Source organism: Pteropus vampyrus, unplaced genomic scaffold (genome assembly GCF_000151845.1).
Source record: "Pteropus vampyrus isolate Shadow unplaced genomic scaffold, Pvam_2.0 Scaffold130, whole genome shotgun sequence".
Taxonomy (NCBI): Eukaryota; Metazoa; Chordata; class Mammalia; order Chiroptera; family Pteropodidae; genus Pteropus; species Pteropus vampyrus.
The window spans coordinates 1,880,128-1,903,371 of NW_011888911.1; the positions used below are offsets into that span (position 1 = coordinate 1,880,128).

Consider the following 23,244-nt stretch of genomic DNA (forward strand, 5'->3'; position numbering starts at 1 on the left):
CAACAAGCACAACACCAAAACAGCCAACTATTTTTATCTGCAGATTAATCACAAAAGGCTAACGCTCCCACTTTCCCTGTGATTAAAAATTAGGAGACCAAACTCTATAGTGGTTCAGGATAATAACCAATCCTGTGAGAGGGGTGCATGAATAATGCATCTCCAGGCTCGGGCTGCTCCAGACTTTCTTCCCTCCCAGGGCCCCAGCTCTGGGACCCAGTCTGAATGGAGAGGTAACAAGTCGCCCCCACCCCTCCCTTCCACGGGAGCTGCAGCTGCCAGAGCGGCTGTTGATTTCTATTCAGCCTGCAGGCCCCCAAACATCCTCCCTCTTCACCCACCCCGCCCCACACACCCCAGCCCCATCCGCACCCCCTCCTACCCCATCTGGTGTGCAGCCAGCCGAAGGCCAATCAATAATGCATAGCTACATGAATAACCGGCATGATAACCACTTATTTGGGAAGATGTAATCAGGACCCATTCTGAGGGTGGATGTTTGTGTGTGTGTGAGTCTGTGTGTATGTGTGTGTGCGCACACGCCTGAGTATTCACACAGCATAGTCCCACGACCCTCTCTCTTCATCTGCACTCCCTTAATCCAATATTTCAAATACAGCACTAGCAGAGCAGGAGGGAAAGGCTTGGCCCCTCACTGTCTTTGTTTTATGAAAAGTCCTCCTCGCTCTCCACACTGTGATCACAGAAGTTATACACCTGAGCAAAGGCCCAGAAACACTTGGTTCTCAAACTTGGTCACACACTGCAGTACTCTGGGAGCTGTAGCAATTCCTGATGCTCGAGGTCTACCAGCAGAGAGTGGGTTCAGTTGGTCAGTGCATGGCCCTGATTTCTAAAACCTCTCCCCAGAAGATTATGCTGCGCAGCCGGGGTTGAGAACCACTGCCTCAGACCCAGCGAATGTCAGTGCTGGAGGGAGCTGTCCAGACCCCCCTGTTGAACTTCCACATTTTATATCTGAGGAAACAAAACCGTGTGAAGGAACTGTCTTCACGGCTTCGCCCTCCGACTCGGGGCACTTTGCACAATACTGAACCGCTGGACTCATTTTATTCCTGAAGCTTCCGGTTGTTCTTTCCAATGTCTCTGGCCCTCAGCAAGCCCAGCTGGAACACCTCCATCCCGGACAGGACACCTCGTGGGGAGAAAACTGCAGCCTCAGAAGGAAGGAAGAAGCAGCCCCAGCCCCAGCCCTCCCTGCTGGAAGGGGCCCGCCTATTGCACTGAGATAAAATTCCCTCAGCAGCAACTGTCACACCCACCGCCATTTGTGGAAAGCTCTCATTAGCCTCCCTTTTATCTCAGGCCACACCAGCACCCAGGAGGCCTCTGGTGCTAATGAGTGGGTACAGGGTGGGTGGGGTGGGTGTCCTGCCCACACTCACCATCTGCCTACACCCAGCCCCCATCTCCCATGCTGGGCAGGGTTGGCTGAGGCCAGCCTTCCTCCTTGGACCAGGATCCCTGGTGGAGTCCTGGGGCTGACGATGACATCTTGGAAGCCTTGAGGGTTTGTTTTTTCCTCAGGAAATAGAAACTTGGGAGTCGGCACTCACTGGGCCTCCTCAAGGCAGGAAAGGAGAGACAGAGCCACTAGCTGAAGGTGTGCCCCAGAGCCTCCTGGAGGTGCACCGGGAGAGTACCAGATTAAGGGAGACCCTGCGAAGGGGAGGGAAGGCAGGCAGGTTGTGAGAGCAAGTCCTGGCAGGGACGAGGAGGCTGGGAGGCAGAGCCTGCGAGGTCTGGAGCTGCTGCAACCATCTTCCCGGAGCCCACAAGCACAGAAGCTGGCACGGGGCCTGGGTGGAAGGATGGACTTTCTATGGCAACTGGGCAAAGAACAGGGCAGGAGAGATGCGTTCTGATTCTGGGGTGAGAGAGCCAGAGCCATTCTGGAAGAATAAAAGGCTGAGGAGATGCCAGGGTTTGCACAGCCCTCTGAGATGCCGTCTCAGCCTTGAAAGGTTGCCTGTCACCTGTGCCCTGAGAAGAAAGGGACAGCCTGGCGCTTCAAACGTCAAGAGCCTAGCTTCCAGCGCACCCCCCCCGCCACTCCCTTGAAGCGTGACCTTGAGCAAGTCACTGAACCCTGCCGAGCCTCGTTTTCTGGAAGTGTTTGTGTCATTGGGATAATAATAATAATATTTACCTAGCAAGATTGTCGTTAGGATTAAATTAGACAACAGACGTGACAGTGTTTTGTTTTAAAAAAAAAAAAAAGAAGAAAGAAACTACAGATACTACGTAGGGGAGGAGCTGTGCTCCCAGGTCTATGAAAGAGGCTAATGACGCCCGCCCTGTCCCCTCACAGGCTCCTCGTGAGCAGAAGATGGGACGAAGATATGAACATCCTCTGCAAATAAATATGCAATGCATATGTCCGGGACTATTGCTGTTGTTGCTATTATTGCTATAATACGAGAGGATTATAGGTTTTATTAAAGTATGATCATTATTTTTTGTTATCCGCTCCACAAAACCCACCATCCCAGCCTGCCCGCCGGGCCGGAGGGGCAGGGTGCCCTCAGCCTGACCTCTTTCCCTTCTCCCCACAGTGCCACCCGATGACCCCGTCATCCTGGGGGGGCCCGTAATCAGCCTGCGGGCAGGGGACCCCCTCAACCTCACCTGCCACGCAGACAACGCCAAGCCTGCAGCTTCCATCATCTGGCTGCGGAAGGGAGAGGTCATCAACGGGGCCACCTACTCCAAGGTGAGGCCTGGGGGCAGGAGGGGATGGGGATTGCATGGGGAGGGGGTCGCCTCTCCCTATCTCTCTGCGCTCTTGCTCTCTCTAAGTGTATGTCTTCCTGTCGCTTTTTGTTTCTTCTCCTTTGCCTCTCTGTCTCTCTTTTTCTCTATGCTATGGCTCTGTTCATTCCACTTTTCCCGTCTCTCGGCTGTTTAGCTCTATCTCTCTTCCTCTCGCTGTCTTCCCTGGAGTAACTGCTTGGCTTGGCAAAGACCTCAAGCATAGGTAATGCAGGACGGACGTGGCCAGGGCCCGGGGTTGACAGAAGAAATACAGGATGGCCAGTTACATTTGAATTTCAGATAAACAACAAATAACAGTAGAAGTACACGCCAAATATTGCATGACACCATACTTACGGGTCATACCTAAAATAAAAATAAATTATTCAATGTTTATCTGAAATTCAAATTTAAATGAGTGTCCCATATGTCTATTTGCTAAATCTGGCCATCTTTCCAGGGCTGCCAGGTAAGGCTGTTTAGGTGTTTTCCTGTCCCAATTGCCTGGCTCAGGGGCCAGGGAGGACTGAAACCCAGCCCATCATCCCTCACCAAGCCCTGCGTCCTCCTCTACCTGCCCACAAGGGTGCTTTTCTCTAATCCATATAATTTAGGTGCTCCGCAAGTGCCCTGAACAGGCCTCGATGTCAGTCGTGTGGTTTATTTTCTATATTTTATGATGCTTTGACATCCTGAGGCCTTGCAGCATACAGAAACTTCCCCTTGCGGTTAGCTAAGTCCTAGAGACATGCTGCGAACACAGCTTTGACATGCAAACCAAACAATCCTGGGTCCAATTCCTCATCACCTCCTTTTATCAGGCTCCTGCCGTCCTTCTGCCCCCAGTAACCCCACGGCCAGGCACTGAATAACTAACGGCCACCCCCATAGCCTACAGCCTGATGAAATGAATCAAACTATCCAATCCTAAAACTGTTCGACTGCTTACCCCGCCTTGTCCTTTCTTCCCCACAAAACGACGACAGAGGCTCTCGTCCATGCTTTCTCCTCTGCTCCCTCTGCCTCCTGATTACCCTTGGTGCTGCCCCGTGTGGCATGCCGAGCCCCTTCTCTTGGATGCCATAACCAACTACCTATTCAATGACAGTTGTCTCCTGATCTGTTGGCCTCACCCTTCCTGAATAAAAATAAAACACCAGGTAGATTTTAAAACAGTGCCCACCAAACTCCACTCAAGGAGACTGTGAATAGAACTGCAGACAGGGTTTCTGTACCACAGACCCTATAAAGATGAGCGGGACCTGGGAGGATGGCTGGTCCAACTTCCGGATCTACAGATGGAAAACCGAGGCCCGACGAGGGAGTGACTGCCCTGCTCAGCTGACAAATGGGTGGAAACCACAGTCTCTTTTCCGTGAGCCTCTCTGGCTTCAGACAGATGGGCAGTTGCTCAGAGGTTGTATCACAGCCCAGGGCAAGGCAGCACCCCTGGGCTCTGAAGCAGGAGGTTCAGGCCTCCAGTACCCCACTCTCCACTCCCTGAGGCATCCTTGGCCTCAGAGAATGGAAGTACACCACCTGCTTCCCACTGCTAATCTACACCAGCTCCTCTTCTAAGGCCCTGGAAAGATAAGCAAGGCCTTCACCATCAGCGGAGGATATGAAGCAGGCTGTTCATTCTCTGAGGCTGTGTCTTTCCTTTCTCTGAGGCTGTGTCTTTCCTGTGCAAAGCTGACCACCTGCCAAGGAGTCAGCCCCAGGACTGCTGATAGAGGCCTGGCCCCTGCCCCCACCCAGAGCCTGGTGCCAAAACCCAGGACAAATGCCTTCCCTCAGATGTAAGCCCATGCAGGGGGAAGCTGCCTACTGAGAGATAAGTTCCCACACTCAAGTCCTGGGCGGGAGCCCCACCGTTGTGCTATGAAATACAAAAATATGGGACAGGGAGTGTGTCCTCCAGACAAGGGTGAAAAGGAAGGAAAGGGGTGTTCCTTCCATTCTGGGTGTCTCTCCAGTCTCTCCCTGAAGTTGGGTCTGCCAAGGTTTATGTCCCACAGAGGACACAGCCCCATCTGGTGACAAGAAAGGTCAGAGTCACCTTGCTGAACCTGTCTGGGGGCCACCTTGACCCTTTGCCTGGCACGTGCTGCTACAAACCACAACAGGAAGGTCACGCTCCACCCTCTGCCCACTCAACTCTGTTCACATTCCTGCTGGCCTGTGACAGGAATGACAGCACCAGGCAGCAAGGGACCTGGGTTCCAGTCCCTGCTCTGAATACCCCCAGGAAAGTCATTCTCTGGGCCTCAGTTTCCTTGTCTATAAAACAGAGGGGTTGGATCAGACACTCTGTATTAATTAGTAGGCTAGGACTGCCGAAACAAAATACCACAGACTGGTGGATTACACCACAGACATTTATTTTCTCACAGTCCCGGAGGCTGAAACTCCAAGGTCAAGGTGCCGGCAGGGTTGGTTTCTGGTGAAACTCCTTTTTCTGGTTTCTGCTTTCAAGATAGTACCTTCTCGCTGTGTCCTCGCATGGCTTTTTCCCTATGTCCACCAGAGATCTCTGTCTCTTCCTATTCTTGTAAGGGCACCAATCCTATCGGAATAGGACCACGCTCTTATGACCTCATTTAACCTCATCTTCCTCCTGAAAGGTCCCATCTCTCCATATACTCACAGTGGGGAATCAGGGCTTCACCGTATGAAATCCGGGGGGACACAATTCAGTCCATAACAGGTACCTGCCAGCTCTGACAAGCTATGAGCCTATGACAAGCTATGAGACTATGGAGCACATGGAGAAAGATGGATGGTCCAGAACAGCTTTCAGGGCCCAGTCCTCTGCAGTGACACTCACATGGGCACTTCTGATGCCCTGAAGGCAAAGCAGTCCGGACAAGCCATGCATGAGATGCGACTGGGGCATGAGCAGCTGACACAGAGACAGAGACAGAGGCTGAAAAAACAGACAAGCGCATACATAGTCAGGGGGTCCCAGGTCCTTGGAAAAGACCCTGAAAGGCAACCCTTACAGCCCCGGGTCTGAAGCCCCCAGCATTGTCACATGGTGGTGGTTAAGGCTGTGGACCTGGGAGCTGGGCAGCCTTAATTTGAATGCAGGCTTTGCACCTTCTAGCTCTGTGACGGGGCAGGGGGGGCAAGCTACCTAACCTTGCTGTGCCTTAGTGTTGCCACCTATTCAAGGGGAGGAACAACAGCACCTGCCTCAAAGGATGATTGTGAGGCTTGAATGAGAAAAGTGCCTGGCAGAGTGAGTTCACAATAAACATAGCTGTTAGGGTCACTGCCTGTCCCTCCCTTGATCTTCACAGGCTCCAAGGGTCCCCTTGCTACCCACATTTCCCATATGAGAATGTCAGTGTCATATAGAACAGGTCCTATGGTCCTAAGGCCTGGGTTCAACCTGAGATCCACTACATAATATGGTAATTAAGCTCTCTGCCTCAGTTGCCCCAGCTGCAAAATGGGGTAACGATAACCAGACACCTGTTAAGACTGCTATGATACGCGAAGGGAATTATGCACTGAAAACACTCTATAAAGAGCCTGGCACAGAGTCAGGGCTTCACATGCGTTAGCTAGTATTATTGGGTCCCGCCTCCCAGGGCCCTGTCTCACTCACCCCAGTTCTCCCTCCTCAGAAGTCACATAACTCTAGTTCCGTAGAACATTATTTCTACTATTTCGCCATGTGGCCAGCAGGGGACAGATGAGCTGGTAGGATCAAGGATGGCACCACAGAGGATTGCCAGGCCCCTTGCCCTGGGAGGAGAATCACCCAGCACAGGCTGGTAGTGCCTCACTTTAAACACACTGTCACCAGAGCCCTCACGGCCTAGGTGCTTGGGTGAGCACCCAGAAATCCCAGTGGGTGTCTGGCTGCAAAAGCATAGGAGCTGGTGGCAAGGCCTCTCTCCAAGTCCTCTTCTTGGACACCCAGCCACGAGCCATCTTCTCTGGGCCTGTCACCAGAATGGAGGCCACATGGCATTCATCCAGAAAGCCAGCAAATACACGAACCAGGAGAGACAGGACAGGCTGGAAAATAGGAGGGAAGACAGTACGGGCTGGGCCCAAGGAGATGTCTTCCCGGGGAGCCAGCATCCTGCTCCACCTGCTACTTCTTAGCAGCTGCCAGCTAGGGAGATGAGTCCTTGACCCTGGCACCGAGACAGGTGGAAGAGGTGCTAGATCTTACGACACCCAGTTGTGTACATATCTACCTACCCTGAATCCCCATTTCCTCCAGCCCTACCTCTCTACTTCTTCCAGCTGCAGGTTGCTGCCTGCCCGAGGGTCTGCCCACCCAACGACCGCCAGGACGGCGGGCCTCACTGGACCCATGCTAGGAGAAGCTCTGGAACAACACCCCTGAGAGCCCTCACTGGGACCCAGCTCCTTCCATGAGCCCCCTCTCCACTGTGCACTCCCTCCTTGCCAGTCACCCCACCACCCCCATCCATTCTGCCCATCTTAGGGACCTAGAGTCTCTCCCCAGTGCAGAGGCTGCTGCCACTTCTCCAAGCCTTCTTTGTGTAGGGTATCACTCTTGGCCCCAGAGCACAAGAGAGGGGGTCCCTGAAGTTGCAGGGTCTGCTCAAACGGCACTGTGCATGTCTCCACCTTCCTTCATGTCTCTATCCAAGAGACGTGACAACAGGCGCTCGTAGATTCCCCAGCCAGCTATTAAAAGGGGAAGCAGAGAGATGATTAAAAAAAAATTTAAAAAAAAAAAAAGACAGCAGGTGGGGGAGGTGAGCGAGGAGGGTAGAAGAGAGAAGAGGCCCTGTTGCCAGGCAATCAGGTCTCACTCAAAGCCTTTCCAGGCTGTTTGCATATCAATGAACATCCCCTATTTAGCACTGGGGTTGGGGCCCCAACCACTGCATTCCCTCCAAACCCCTTTCCTCCCTCGCCAGGAGTTTCCATGCAGGCATCACCAGGCTTCCTATCTCTCGGGCTCAGCCTTGCTCTTCATTGCCCAGCTGAGCTCCAGGGGGCTTTGGAAAGAGCAGTGCAGCCACTGCTGCCTGCACTGGACAACCAAACACAGGGTGCATTCTCTCCCTGGCCAGGCCAGCCTCCAGGGCTACTGCCAATTGAATGCCAAGTGCCTGCCCCTTGGGATGGGGCAGTGGGTCACAGACAGAAAGCAGCACCAGGGCAGGCCGGATTTAGAGATGAGCCCCAGGTCTCACACAGCCACTGGAAGTGTCAGAAAAGCACCTTGGAAGAAGGCAGTAGACAGAGGTCCATGGACACACACGCACAGTCAGAGGGTGGAAGCCCAACCATGAAGGCTACTGCTCTGGCACGCTCACTCCTGTGAACGTGGACTATATACACCCCGCCCTGCTTCATATCTGCACACACGGATAGGCTGGGTCTTAGTGGACCCACAGGAGCTGCCATCAGGGTCACATGGGGCAGCCTGGGCTGGCATCTGGCAGCACACTGGTGCCACCAAGATAGAGGAGGGCTATCCTAGGCCTTGGAGGTGGTGGCCCTAGGGGGAAAAAAAAAAAACTCACCATGAATAATCCACTGAGTGAGCTGATTTGCATACTAATGAAGGTTTCTGAGACAGGAGGTGGGGAACTGGGGCCCATGGAGCATCCCCAGGGCCAAGTTCAGTGAAGCGAACAAGGGAGAGGGAGACAGGAGGAAAAGAGAAGTGCGGGGTGTGACAAGAATCAGCAAAAGACAGAATGTTTGACCTGGCCCATACTTTCAAGGCCGCGCAGTCCAAAGGCTTCATTTGCCTGCGAGAAAGGGGAGATTTGTAAGAGAAAAATTAACGAAAAGGAAAGAGAAAGGAAAAAGGAAAAGTGAGATTAGGAAGGAATGAGAAAAGAAAAACTAGGCTGAGAGAAGATGAAGGCCAAACGCTGGCTGGGGCAGACAGGCCACCCCGCTGCCTTCTGGGGGGCGGGGGGAGTCAGCCCGCCTCACTGGCCCAGCTCAGACTCCCTCCCCCAGGACACCCCGTGGCCCAGGCCCGCAGACCCCCAGGGACCCCAAGACCGGGTGAGCCTCCTGTGGGAGCCTGCCTTCCACTCGCTCTTCTCTTGTTTAATGAACACATCTCCCTTTTCTCTAATTAGGTGGAACAAACAACTTGAACCAGAATTTTTATTTCCCAGAAAAAGCACACGCCCGGACACAGTAAATATGTCATTAATCATCATTCTGAGGCAGAGGAGCACCCTGGGTTCGGGGAGGAGGGAGGCAGTCCGGGGGCCTAATTAGGATCCCAAGCCGCCTGGCTCCTCTCCCAGCCGCACGCGGCCAGCCCTCCACCCCCAAGAGCTGATCCGCGGAGGGGCTGCAGGCAGAGTCAATCTTATATAAATGCCCCCTGTTAGCACAACGGCAAAGTAAAGAGGGGGCGAGTGGAAGAGTATGGACCTCCCTCCCCACCTCCCCCGCTGCACCTTACTCAGGTCTTATTTTCATCCAGGAAATTGTTCTTATTATCTCTTGGCTATTTATAGACACAAGACGTCTGCTGCAGAGCCGAGAGCCAGCGTGCTGCTGTGGTGCGGCTGCAGCGCCCTCCGCTGGGGCTTGGCTGGGAACTAAACCACACCCCCACCCCGGTGCGGGTTCCTGCGCAGGCCTCTAGTCAGCGCCCTGGCCCTGAGGCTGATCGCCATCGACTGCCTGGACTGCCCCATGGCTGGCTGGGACGGACCACATCCCTCTCCCCCAGCTCCTCTCAGAGGACCCCTCTGCCCAGGCTGAGGCCGCCACCCCATGTCCCAGGGAAGCATGCACAATGAGGCCTCAAGCCACTGGCACCTGCCTAGGCCCGGGCAGTTTTCAAACATCCAGGAGAAACAGCCAAGATGACCGCTCCTGGGTCTCTCTGGCATCTCAGACTCTGGCTTTGTCTATGCAGGATGCGCTCATCTAGACAGAGGCTCCGGTCATGTTCTAGTGCTGGAGGCCACAGGCTTTGCCCCAGCTGAGGAGAACCACACTGACCCGTGGACCTGGAGAGCGGTCCCAGGTGATGCCACTAACTAGCTGAGTGACCTCGGAGGCTACAAAATGGCTCTAACCCTTCCCACCTTTAAGTGGAAGATCACACTAACCACCTTCCAGCTCTCAGGGTGCTGTGGTGGGAGGGTCATGACTCAGGGGTTACCATTCTCAAGTACAAATCCCAGCCCCGCCCAGAAAGTTCCTGACTCACTCTGAACTTAGTTTTCTCTTCTGCTAAATAGAGATAATGCGCCCTTCCTTCCAGGGTCTGGTGAGATTAGAGACAATGCAATTGGTATTTTAAGGAAGGTTTTGAGGAAGTAAAGTCTGTTGATCTATTCCCTGGTTCTAATCACAGCAAAATAAGACTGTGCCTGGCACCCCTTTTCTGTAGAAAGTTAAGTTCCTTCCGGGGTCAGAGGTCTCTGAGAACTGAACGGTCCTGCTCTGAGAGTGGCCCTCCTGCCCGACTTCCAGTCACGCACCCACCTTAGTGGGTCACCAGTGAGCTCAGCATGCAGGGCGTCAAACTGATGGGAAAGGAACTGAAAAGGGGTACAAGGGAAGGATGGGGGTGCAGCAATGAAGGGGAAGCTAGCTATAAAATGGCCTCATGGTCCTGTGGAAACAGAGAAGACAGGACTTCAAAAGCCTTAGGATATGTATGAGTCTCCTAGAGCTGCCCTAACAGCCACAACTGGTGCTTAAAAGAACTGAAATTTAAAAAGGAAAAATAAAAAAACCTGAAATTTATTGTCTTACAGTTGTGGAGGCCAGAATTCCACGTGGAGGTGCTAAGAGGGCCGTGCTCCCCTGAAAAGGCTCCGGAGAGACAGCTCCTTTGCCTCTCCCAGCTCCTGGCAGCTGCAGGCTTTCCTCGGCTTGTGGCACTGTCACTCCAATCTCTGCCTCCTCCTTCTTATGGTCTTCTCCCTGTGTTTCTGTGTGTCTCTCTCCTAAGGACACCGGTCATTGGATTTAGAGCCCACTCTAAATCCAGAATTCTCTCCTCTCAAGATACTCCACTGATTACTAATTACTTAGCTCATCTGTGAAGACCCTATTTCAAAATAAGGTCACATTCTGAGGTTCCAGGTGGACATGAATTTTGGGAGACACTATTCAACCCACTACACAACCCTCTTACTTATTGTACCTCCAACCTGAAGTGTAAGTTTGGTCAAGCTCCGTGGCCTCTCTCGGCCTCGCCTGTTTTCTCACCGGTCACATGGAAGATAAGGGCATCTGTCCTGCCTATAACTTGGTCAGGGTGCTAACGAAGTCAGGAAGTGAAATGAGTTTAAAAATTGAAAGGGTTTATATAGATAAAGTAATAAAATGGTTAACGGGCATTGATCGTGCCCACACCCCTGCCACAGCCCTGCCCTTATTCCCATGCCCCAAACTGCACCCCCTTCTGCAGACTACATCACTGGCTCTGGGGCCACAACACTGCCTGTGGCACACATCTCAGAGTTTCCTGCAGACCCAGAAGCTCCCTACACACCAAAGGCAGATAAATGGGGATTTCTACATAGGACTCACAGCCTGGTTTCCATTGGACCCAGCCTGGTTTCCTTTACAATTTAAGGTCTGCGACTCTTGGCTGAATTTGATGCATGATGGGAAGCTTTCTAGTTCTTCTTTCCTTCTGCAGCCCAGCACTCAGTCAGGCTGGGGAGCCGAGGGTAAGCCCAGCTCTGTTCAGAGATGGGAGCCTTAGGGTTCTGAGCCGCCCTGCATCCATGCAGAGGGCTCTTTCCACCCGTAGCCACCACCCCAGGCAAATGACATGAGGCCTTCTCTCCCTATCCCTCCCAGACGCTGCTTCGTGATGGCAAGCGTGAGAGCATCGTGAGTACCCTCTTCATCTCCCCCGGAGACGTGGAGAACGGGCAGAGTATCGTGTGCCGAGCCACCAACAAAGCCATCCCTGGAGGGAAGGAGACCTCGGTCACCATCGACATCCAGCGTGAGTACTGACCAGGCCTGGGCCAGGGAGGGAAACACCTGCACCCCTGCCTGGAGCACAGTCTGGGGAGGGGATAGGGCCCGGACACTCAACTCACCAGAGTCCCACCCCAGCTCCTTCAGGACATCTGAAGGCAGGAACTGAGACAGCTTCATGGACTGGCCAGTTTGTATTTGTGGACTCCCAAAGGACCAACTCGTCCTTATTGTCACGTGAAGTACAAACATCTCAAGTGAGGGTCCTTGGCAAATGGCTCGCTTTAAGCCACATTTCCACACCTGTATAAGGTAGAAGTTGCACATCAATAATTATCCTGGTCAGCCCCCGGCCCCGCTGGCCTCACCAGGTGGCCCCACACCATCCCTTGGAGAGGAAGCCAGAGCAGAGATGCTGGGAGCTGAAGAGGCTCGGGGTTCCAGACTTGGTGAGTAGCACCATCCCCTCTAGAGCCATGGTCCCCAACCTTTTTGGCATCAGGGACTGGTGCTCCTATGAAAATCTGATGCCTGATGATCTGAGGTGGAGCTGAGGCGATGATGCTAGCGCTGGGGAGCGGCTGCAAATACAGATGAAGCTTCACTAGCTTGCTGCTCACCTCCTGCTATGCAGCCTGGTACCTAACAGGCCACAGACCAGTACCAGTCCATGGCCCAGGGGTTGGAGACCTCTGCTCTTAGAGGGTCCATAGGAGGCCTCTCAAGGAGAAAAGAGGAAGAAGTCAGTCAGCCCGTACTTTGCATCTATTATCTCATTTAATCTGCACAGCAACCATTTCGAGTAGTTACGAAGATGGCCCCTATCTGGGGAAACCAAGGCCCCCAAGGCTGATTAGCTTGCCCAAGGCCACGTAGGTTTCAAACATAGGCAGCCTAGCTTTGCAGAGCCCACACGGGTAGCCCCTTTTCTGCGCTTTCACACGGTGAGCCCTCAGCAAGCGTCAAGTATGAAGAACAACAATGTTTTGAAGCTCCACCAGCACCATGTTCCAAAAGTCACCTAAAGGAGACTCCTAAAGCACCTGGCATTCCCAGAAAGCACAGCACTAGACCAGTTTAGGTTTGAACTTTCAGCACTCGAAAATCAACTTTTCTTCTTTTAAACCCCCTTTTCTGCCAGGGAGCACGATGCCACCATGTGCTGGTGGCTGCTTTGGTCGTAGGCTCTGAATGACAAAACTGGAGCTGCAGGCTGATGTGCATTTCCTCCTTATCATTTTATTTATTTTAAATCATATTCATTAAGAAATACTTCCCAACAGCCCTGGATCATCTAAGGCTTCTGCATTCTGCCAGAGACCTGTGTCCTCGGGTTCGTTGAGCCCGTCTTGGGAGCCTAAGAGCGGACATTCCCACTCAGTGTCTAAAGTCCTGGCAGACACCATTGACATTCCGGAGAGCAGAAGAAATGGTTGTAACCTCAGATGGGCTCACCATAGATACCAGACACAGCAGCTGAGTTCTTAGAGAAGCTTTGTCGTCGCTGTCTTCACCAGCTATTAGCCCCCCTCTCCCCGATCCACACCAGCCGGAGGGTGCTTCTTGCATTCCTTACTCAGTGAGAGCCGAGAACAGCAGGCCTCTTGCCGGGCCTAGGACCAGGGTGATGGGAGGGAGGTGCTCACTCCAAGGCTCTGTAAATTCAGAGTCTCCCTGAGAGGGACGCCTCCCTCTCCCTTCCCCAGCTCTAGTCTAGGCCCTGCTTCTCACACCCACCACCTCTTTCATGCAGCAGCTGTGGCATAGGGCAGTAGGCCTAGCTACAGAGAGGAAGCAGGGTACTGTGGGCATCAGGTAGTCCAGTGCCTACTAGAAAGGCTCATGAGCTGTGAGGGTCTGAGCATTCGCTTCAGGCCGGGAACTCCAGCTCCTTGTCCAATTGGACTGAATGATGCCCAAGGTCCCTTCTTGCCCTAAGATTGACCAGGAATCAGAGCTCTCTCCAAGCACAAGCCAAATCTGGGAGGAATGAGGATGGAAGGCACAAGACATCCAAGCCTCCTACTGCTCAGCCGCCAGCTATGGCCACTGAGCAGCCCCTCCCTCCTTCCCCCACCAGCCCCTAACTTGGTCAGGAGGCTTGTGCCAGCTACAAGTCCTGCACAAAAGAAATCACCTGGTTGTCACCCACAGCAGAGACCTGGGCCCTGGCTGGAGAGCCCCAGAAGCAGTGCTTCTGCTCAGGGCCGTTATCCGCCACACCAGAAGAACCTCTCCTGACGACAAGAAAGTCATCATCATGCAGCAGCCCACCAACTATTAAAAGACGTTGCTCTAAATGCACGCTAATGAGATGATCAATTTACCAGGGCACAGATGACAGTGTGCATCGGAGGAGGACACCAGCTTTGTCAGCTCTCTGAATCCTTTCTGGCTTTCTTTCCAAGGCCGTCTCTGCCACATAAGAAGGGAAGTGTCGGGAATGAGGTCAGAGTGAGACCGAGGACCCAGGTGCCTGGTTTCCTAGAGCCGCCCTATGCGAGGCAGTGCAGGGTCACAGTTAAGGCCACAGCATTCTTCCTGGTTTGAATTCCGACTCTGCTGCAGTTAACCTGGTTATTTAACTTCTTTGTGCCTCAGTTTCCTCATCTGTACATGGAGGCAACAATGCTATCTCATAGGGTTGCTGCGAGGATTAAATTAAATCATTCGAGTGACATCCTTGGCACAGCGCCTGGCACATGGGGAGCACTCTGCACCTGTTAGCTGTTGTTACCATGCACAGTCATGGGTGTGTAGCTGCCCCTCCCAAGTGCCCCCCACAGCCCCAACAGGGTCAGGTCTCCATCCATTCGTCCCCTCCCAAAGGTATTTGCACGTGCATGTGCGTGTGCATGTGTGTGCCAAGCAAAAGCACGGGCTCTCTCCACCCACTCCCTTCCCCTCCTTCCTCCTCCATTTATTCATTTGCTTCATTCAGTAAGTATCCAACTGTTTACTGTGGACACCATGGGCTGGATCAGAGCTGCCTTTGCAAACCTGCTCATTTTCTCAGTCAACCAGGAAGCATCACACTCAGCAAAAGCACATTTGTTGTTTGTTTCCCTTGGTCTTTAAATGTTACCCAACGGAAGACAAAACCCCCAGATTGAGTAATGGGAGAGAAAGCTTAACACCCCCAAATTCTTGCTACATCTGGACTCTGCATCCAGCTGCCAAGTTGCAAATGGATGTGCTATAAAATCACTGAGTCATGGAATTTCTCTTTTCCCACCCCCTCCTCCACGTAATACTTTCCCTGACCACACACACACACACACACACACACACACACATGCACACACGCACGCGCATGCACGCGCACACACACGCGCACAGGTTGCTGATGGAAACACTGGCAGACTCTCGGCTGTAACATCTGTTCGATGTGATCTTGGTTCCACCAGCTACATCAAAGCTGCCCTCTGCAAGCTATGCAGCCGACATCACGAGTGGGATTAAAATCCTGTTTAATAGTTGGATATGACATAAACTATTTATGCCTCTGGAGCCTGGTAGACTCCTGAAAATTCACATCCTGCACATCCAGAGGAGAGGGGTAGAGAAAGGGACATGGACACCTGTGGGCCAGGGGTGGAGGTTCAGGTAAAAGTGGAGAGTGTGCATTCCTTGGGGCCCATTCTCCTGTGGTCCTGCAGGAAAAGCTGGGTACTGAGACTATTCGCAAAGAGGTGGGGGAGCTGCAGGAGCTACTTCCACACGATAAACTGAGAATGAGGGATGTGATGGAGGAGGGGCTCAGGCAGCAGGAAGGTTTCCCAATAGATATGTGTTCCATCCACCTGCTCCCCAAGACCTCATCGTTTGACAAAGGACACTCAGGTGAGGATGGGCCTCCTGGAATTGCCCCCCTAGTTCTGTGTTGGGTTTCTAGATTCTATCAAGCTGGCAAAATTACCTCCTTAAACAGGACTCGGATGGAGGAGCGCCACTCCAACTCCCAGTATTGATTTCATAATGTGAGGACAGTGAGCCAACTACTCATTTGGATCCAGATGGCACGTACCAGACGCCTATGCCTCAGGACGTGCTTCTCCAACCTTCAGTGAGATGCAAGCTCCTCCCTGGGTCTCCATGTCTCTGCAGGTGGCACCATCAGAGCCCCAGGGTTCCACTGATGCCCAGCTTAGCTGGCCAGCCTGATTAGTCTGGCCCTGGAAGCTGGTGGTCTTTGGCTAGGAGTGGCTGCAAGCTTCTGGGGGTCGCAGCTCTCCTGGAAGGTAGGAAGAGACTCCTCATGGCTAGTCCTTGCCATACACATTTTTGTGATCTCTTGAACTATGTTTTAAAAACTAAGATTGAGATCACCAAAACATCTGTCACTTCCCTGGCAATTTACCAGGAAAGCACAAGCAGGCTGATTGCTCCAGGAACAGATGCTCCTGGAACTATGGTCCCCATCAGGAACTGGGGGATAATGTGGGAGCACAGGCCGCCAGCACAGTCAGCCACTGGCTTCAGGAGCCCTTGTCTTAACAAGCTGTCTGCGGAAACCAGCACAGCCCCTGTGGGCCATCTCCCAGGCCCCAGTCCCTGGGCCCAGCACTGGGCAGGGAGATCTGGCCCAGCTTGAGCACCAGCAGGGCAGAGGGACCAAGTGGTCAAATGACCCCAACTCTGTGGTAGGCTAGGCTCAGTCTGCTCCTGGAGGCCTCCGCATATGACTCTCAGAGGGGCTCAGGACCCCACCTGTCATTTCAAGCAGGAGCGGGGCCAGGCAGTCTGGAGTCCTGCTCCACTCCTGGGCCCTTCCATGTGCGCTCAGAGGGGGCAGCACTTTTTCTCAGTGGTCTCTAAGAAACTGGTTTCTTTATTTCTTTTTCAAAAATGGGCTGTACCCCTTGAAAGTCCTCAAGACCTTCCAGCAATTTGCTCTGCTTATTGGTGAGGACTGCCCAGGGCCCAGGCCAGGCCACGGGGACCAGAAGAGGCTGCCCGAGGCCCAGGCCAGGCCACGGGGACCATGCTGCCCTCTTAACTCACCTAGAGTTGAACTCCAGCCAGACCTCCACGCCATGACAGGAAGGGATGGGCGCTGGCTGTCATCGCCCCTCCCTGGAGCGTGAACAACTGGTATGCTGAGGCTTGGGAGCCAGCGCGTGCCCAAGAGCACAGGTGACACTGGCTTTTCGAGAACGTTCCAAGCCAGCTTCCCTGAGCTCAGGAGGGCCAGCTGTCTCAAAGCCATTCTCTGGACTGATTGTCCACCCCTCTGCTGTGGATCCCTCCATCTCTACTTCCATCTTTCTCTCTCTCAGTGTCTCTCCCTGTCTCTTTTCTCCGTCCCTCATTATTTTGTTTGGTCTCCTTCCTCAATGCCCTGTCATTTTCTGTTTCTGTCTGCTTGGTCTCCCTTGGTCTTTTTGCTTTTAATCTGAAGTCTTTGTCTAATTATGTGTCTCTGTGTATGTCAGTCTCTCTGTGTGTCTCCCTCAGTCTCTCTGCTTCTCAATGTTTCTTTTTCTTATTCTTCCTCTGCACTTCTCAGCATCTCTGTCTCTCTATCTCTCTGTGCCTCTCTGTCTCTGTCTGTCTCTGTCTCTCTGTCTCTCTGTCTCTCTCTCTCTGTCATCTCTATGTCACTCTCCTATGGAGGTATCACTCTGCCTGCCTCCCGTCCTTTCTGTGCAGATCTCTCTGCGTGTCTCCCTGTCTCTCTCCCTCTCTGGATTCCCTGTCTCCTCCGCTGCCCACCATTTAACACTTTAGAACTTCTCATTATGTCGAAGGAGAAAGACGAGCCCAGCCCAGGGAGCTGAGGGCTGGGTTACACCAGTCAGGACGCAGCAGAGATGATTAGGCTGATGAAACGGTGTAAATGCCACTTTCAAGTTAACGGAGACACCAGAACCTTTACGCAGAGCGATATGAAACATTTCAAAGACAGACAGTTTGTATTTAAATAGGGCTTAGTGTCCACACTTCCCCTCATGCCTCCTGAGCCTCCTCTTCCCCCTCTCCTTTCTGAAGTGTTTTGCTCTCTCTAAAAGCTGGAAGAGGGGCGGCATGATCCTGGGGGCCAGGCATCCATACTTCCTGGCTGGTTGTTCATTTAAACACCAGGCCTTGAATCCACAGAGGGAGCCCTGACCCCACCACCAGGACTGCCTGAAGCAAGTACCTCCAGGGAATCGGGGCGCCTCCGCTGAGGCCCCCAACTTTCTGGGGACCACTGGAGTGGTGGCTGCTCTGAGGGTCCCTAGGACCATGGATGGTGGAACCTCTGGCCTTTACTGTCCGTGTCACCCAGAGGGTCTTCCTGGGTCTTCCTACCTCATTCTTTCCCAAAACCATGAACACAGCTCCCCAGTCTGCAAGGGACTCTCTTCTCTCTGCAGATCCCCCACTTGTCAACCTGTCCGTGGAACCACAGCCAGTGCTAGAAGACAACACTGTCACATTCCACTGCTCTGCAAAGGCCAACCCAGCTGTCACCCAGTACAGGTAAGAGCCACTGCTGAGGAGGCACAGCCCAGCCACTGGCCCTCCGCACTCCTTCCTGTCACGTGAGCTGTCATGTGTGGTCCTGGGCATCCAGCACATGTGTAGCTCGCTGCGGGTGCCCAGTATCTTCCTCCATTCTCCACCACACCCGTCCACCTTGGCCAGGTGAGGACCCCTTTCCCCCCACCTCCTCCCCTCCTCCCTGGCCAGGTGGAATTCCTCTCCTCCGTGCACACATATACTCCCATGCCACGGGCAACAGTACGTATCCTCCCTTCTGTCTGAATAGCTTGTTGATCCCTTATTTCTGAAAAGCGAGAGGCTCAGGAAAACAAGTTAAAACAACCAGGAGAACCAGTAAGATCAGCATCTGGATTCTGGCCTTGTGTCACCGAACTATTTGCCTGGGTAGACTGGGATTCCTGGGACAGCTGGCCCTGTCCAGTGGACACCTGGCCCTGTCCAGTGGACACCTGAAACCATTCACCCCTATGGCCCCTGAGCTTTCTCACAACACTGATAAAACCATCACTATTTCTCACGTGCTCGTCTTTCCCTGTTGACTGAGCTTCTTGAAGGCAAGAACTGTGATTTGAGTCACTAATGGCTCTCAGCATGGAGTACAGTGTGTGGCACATACGGTTCTCCACAACGCAGGCTGACTAACTGGACAAACACTCAGAGCTGCTCCTCCAGGCACCTTCCTGCCTGTTCAGCATCACCGCACGAGATTTCCAGAGACGAGTGACCTCAGAGGCGCTCGAGGGCAGACTCAGTCCTCACCTCCTAGGAGATCTTGTCACGGCCCCAACTCCACGCCATCCCGTCCCACCAGCTCAAACTTGATGGAGGAGCCCAAAGTGTCACTTCTGCCATCGAGATGGGTTATCAAACTGCAGCATCAGCCAGTGCCAGGGATGCTAATAGTCCTGGAGGAGGAAATAAGCCAGCCAGTGGGAGGTGGAGGACAGGGAAGGCAGAAGCAGTTTAGCCCCAGAGGCCGAATGAGATGCAGTGGACCAAAGAGGCAGCCAGAGGTTCAGGCTGGACATAAGGCGGCACCCCCCTGCAGTGCAGATAATGAAACAACACGGGGGCCAGAAACCAGGACAGGCAGAGTCTTTATCCATAAGGCTGTTTTAAAATAGGATGAAAACCTGTCCTGTCCAATTTAGCCGTTCACTGGGCTAGGGGCTCCCTGGGGTCATGCAGCTCGGGAGGTCCGGGGGCAGGTCTGGTTTTGCTGGGACCTGGCATCTGTCTGGAAGTGACTAAAGATACAGAAGGAAGCACCCAGAGAGACCTTTTCTCTGGGCTTCCACCCTGCAGCTGCCAGGCCCATCTCCTCTTAACAAGACCAGCTTCTCTCTGTTGTCTGCCCTCTGTTCACGATCCCTAAACACCAGGGCATCATGCCCAGAAATTGCCCCTAATGCCTGTTTCGCCGGCGGCCGTTCATGCCCACAGACCACTGGGGCAGACACAGCCCACAGTGGCCCTCACAGCGACCCAGGAGTGCTTACTGAACCCCGGAGACAAGCACAGACAACTTCCACCTTCCATTTCTCTGCACTGCCAGGCTTCAGGCCATCCAAGGACCTAGTTATGGGAGGCTGGGCAGAAGGCAGGGCCATGCTCCAGGACCGAGCCACGTCCCGGCCTCGACATCTGCCCTTCAACCAGCACAGAGCGCGCAAAGAGCCAAGAAACTGGGCTGCTGGGCCTGAGTCCCAGGGTCATCCCCCTCAAAGAGCAGAACCCCAGGGACGATGATGGTAATAAGGTGCAAGTGTACATATGGAAAGAGCATCAGAAAGCAGATGTGTCAAGATAATACCAACGAGTGAGTCTGGTGAAGAGAAGAGGGCAGTTAATTGCTTATTCTTGCAACTTTTATATAATTTCAGTTAGTTATTTTTTTTTTTTTTTAACTAAAAAGTTAACAAATGAACAAGCAAGCAAACAAGCAGAGACCATGCAGGTTTACCTTGTCTGCATCCAGCTCGGCAGCTGACAGTCACAGGTCAGCCCCTCATACAGAGGAGGAACTGTGAGGTGGGCTCCCTGCAGGCGGGCACTGGTCCTTACTTGTCACCTTCCCCGTGGCCTTCTGATTAGCCAAAGGCCTTGAGAATGCTTCAGAGCACAGAGCAAATCAGGCTCTCTCCAGGACTCCTGAGGCTTTGGGGGAGCCTTCTGGCCACAGGAAAATGCAGAGGTGGAGGAGCCATAGAAGAGGTAGGCAGGAGCACCTGCACCCGCCCACAGCCTCTTAGCCCTTTCGCTTCAGTGAGGCCTCACCCAGCAGGTCATTCTGGCTGCATTGTATTGGGATCCAAGAGGAAAGCCTTAAGCAAATCTCTGCACATACACACATTGATTTTTCCCAACTGACTTTGACAAGATTACAGGGATCTTTGTGTCTTTACTGCCATTCCTCTTGATTGCTTCCTCCCTGTTTTACATAAGAGGCTGTGGTCTCAGAAATTAGAGACATGCTCTCCAGCACCCAAAAAGGGGATACAGGTGGGCATGGGAGCACATCCAGCCAGGCTCAGTGTCACTTTGGCTGCCCCTCGGGACCAGGAGCCTGGGCCAGAGCCGGCCCCAGCACAACACGAAGTGTGTCTCCCCGCCTGCTTGGTGGAAAAATAAGGAGACAGGAGGGGCGAGAAGCAGGAGGAAGCTAAGCCAAAGAACCAAGAGAATCGAGAAGAGCCGAGGGCGGGACAGGTGCGGGTTCTTGCCCTCTGGTTCACCCTCGATCCTGTGGCCAGCTGCTTGAATGAGTCTTCCGAAGTTCTGGAAGGGAGCCCCACGAGAGGAATTTTTTGTGTTTTTGTTTTTGTTTTTGTTCTGGGCGAAGGGTGGGGAAGATGAAGATTCGGCTAAGTGAGAAGGGAGTATGAGACTCTCGAGGCGTCCCGAAAAGGCGCAACCCCCACAGCCGGCTCCGGCCGTGACCATGGGAGAAAGTAGTCTAAGTATTTTTCCTGCTCCCCGCTCTGCTTCTAAGATAGAGACAGACCTGGGGAGCTAAGTGCAGCAGTTACACAGACAGCCAGGCTCAGACAACACAGCTCTACTGGGGACAAGAAGCTTAGTCCCCCAGCTGTCCAGCCGGGTTCCAGGCCTGCGGGAGCCGCAGCAGTTCTCCCCAGCTCCTCAGAGCCAAGCGGGTACAACTTCCACCCTCCACAACTTACATGGCGAAGGAGCCTAGATGGGTGGGAGAAAGCCCTCTCTTCCCCAGCCCCAGCGTCTGCTCCGTCAGCCGCCAGGAGCAGAGCAGGAGGGGCTAGCCCTGCCCTCCCCCTGTCCAGCCAGCTGCCTGCGTCCCACCCCTCTCTTCAGAGGTATAGAAGGAGTAGGGGTTGGACACCAATCTTCAACCGTGCGTCGGATCTGAATTCATCTGCCTCAGGCAGGGGCCGTTCCTATTAAGTCTGGTCATTAAATTAAAGTTAGAAATTGAAGTGATTCATGAATAACTCATAATGCTTTGTTGGGAAGCTCCTTAAGCTCTCAGGGAGCATGGTTTGCTCTGTTGTTAAACTATAATTGTTATTATTAATCGTGTTCTTAATAATTACCCGATATTAATTCACAATAATAACCACAAGGTGCCAGCCTGGGAGCTCGGAGTGATGCCGAGAGATGGCCATCTCTCAGGGCTGGACGGGTGGACAAGGCAGGAAACTGATGCAGGACAGGGCAGAAGACGGGACTCTTTGGTACCAGGAAAGGCTCAGGTGTGAGAGAAAGTGGGGGTGAAGGAAGGGCCAGCAGGGCAGCTGTGGTTACAGGGAGCCATAGCCACAGGGTAATAATCGTGGGGCCGAGGAACCTCTCCAGTGCTAGTAAAGACGTATGCCCTGAAATAAACTTGAACTGTAGGAGGAGGCTGGCTGGAAGTTTTGTGATTTAAAAAAGTGAGTGTTTAATTCTACAGTGGAATTAAACTAGGGGAAGCTATGAACTCTCTTCTTGGGCACCTGTAAGGAAAGCCCTCAATGTGGGCGTGCGCGCGCGCGCGCGCACACACACACACACACACACACACACACACACACATGCACACAGCCCTGGGGCTGCAACACTACCCCAGAGGAAACAAGCAGTGATCACCACCCCAGGGCCAGGACCAAGTCAGGCTCAAGGCTTTCCTGTCTTTCCCCTCTGTTAGTACCGATGGGTCCATGGGCCAATGGAAGAAGTCAGCACAGCCTTCATCCTGCCTCCCCGACCAAATCAGGAGAGACAGAGCAGCCTCTAAGGAGCAAAGCCAGGGTGGGAGGGTGAAAACCGGGTGGAAAAAAGAGCGAGTGCCATCCCTAGGGGTGAGGGGTGAAAGGGCTTTTGGGGAGAGGGGGGCATGTGAGGGGACCTAAACCCTGGGGACAGGAGTCAGGGCAGGAGAGCTGAGAGTCGGGACCCTGGCTAACACCTCTCCATCAGCTTCTCGCCTTGTCTGGAGATCGAGCTTCCTGGAGCCTCATTTCTCTGCATGTGTGTGCATGTGTGTGTGTGCAGGTGTGCATGTGTGCATGGCCTCTGAGGTCATGGACTTGGCCTCCTTCTTTTCCAATGTGACCCAGGACAAGGTTCTTGACAGAGCTCAGAGCGTGGTAGCCAAGCTGTCTGGAGACCGACAGTTGGGTTATTCATCGCCGAGCCAGCCAGATGGGCTGACCAACTGAATAGTCAACCCACCTCCCTCCAGAATAACCCACTTGTTCAGTGCCACTAACCACCTGGTGACCCTCAGACCGAAGCCCACCGCCTCCACCACCAGCTGCTCCCCAGTCCTGGAAGTGACTCCCCTGTGGAGAATCCCCCTGAGGGACCCTGCCCCAGGCCGGACTTGTTTTCCTGTGGGATGGGTGCATCCAGCTCCCAAAGAGAAGAGCCCCCACGAGGAAAGCACACCCTTGCCGTCCAAGGTCACAACAGCCCGTGGGGCCTGTGTTGCAGGTGGGCCAAGCGGGGCCAGATCATCAAGGAAGCATCCGGAGAAGTGTATCGGACCACCGTGGACTACACGTACTTCTCAGAGCCTGTGTCCTGCGAGGTGACCAA

At 53.4% G+C, this 23,244-nt stretch overlaps 1 protein-coding gene across 1 annotated transcript in view; it reads left to right on the top strand.

Moving 5' to 3' along the window:
- Positions 1-23,244, top strand: part of KIRREL3 (kirre like nephrin family adhesion molecule 3) — a 117,800-nt gene that overhangs the window by 74,050 nt on the left and 20,506 nt on the right. The window contains exons 5-8 of the mRNA XM_011367215.2: positions 2,577-2,734; positions 11,575-11,725; positions 18,060-18,165; positions 23,140-23,236. Of these exons, the coding sequence (XP_011365517.2) occupies positions 2,577-2,734; positions 11,575-11,725; positions 18,060-18,165; positions 23,140-23,236 (512 nt within the window). The remainder of the gene's footprint in view (positions 1-2,576; positions 2,735-11,574; positions 11,726-18,059; positions 18,166-23,139; positions 23,237-23,244) is intronic.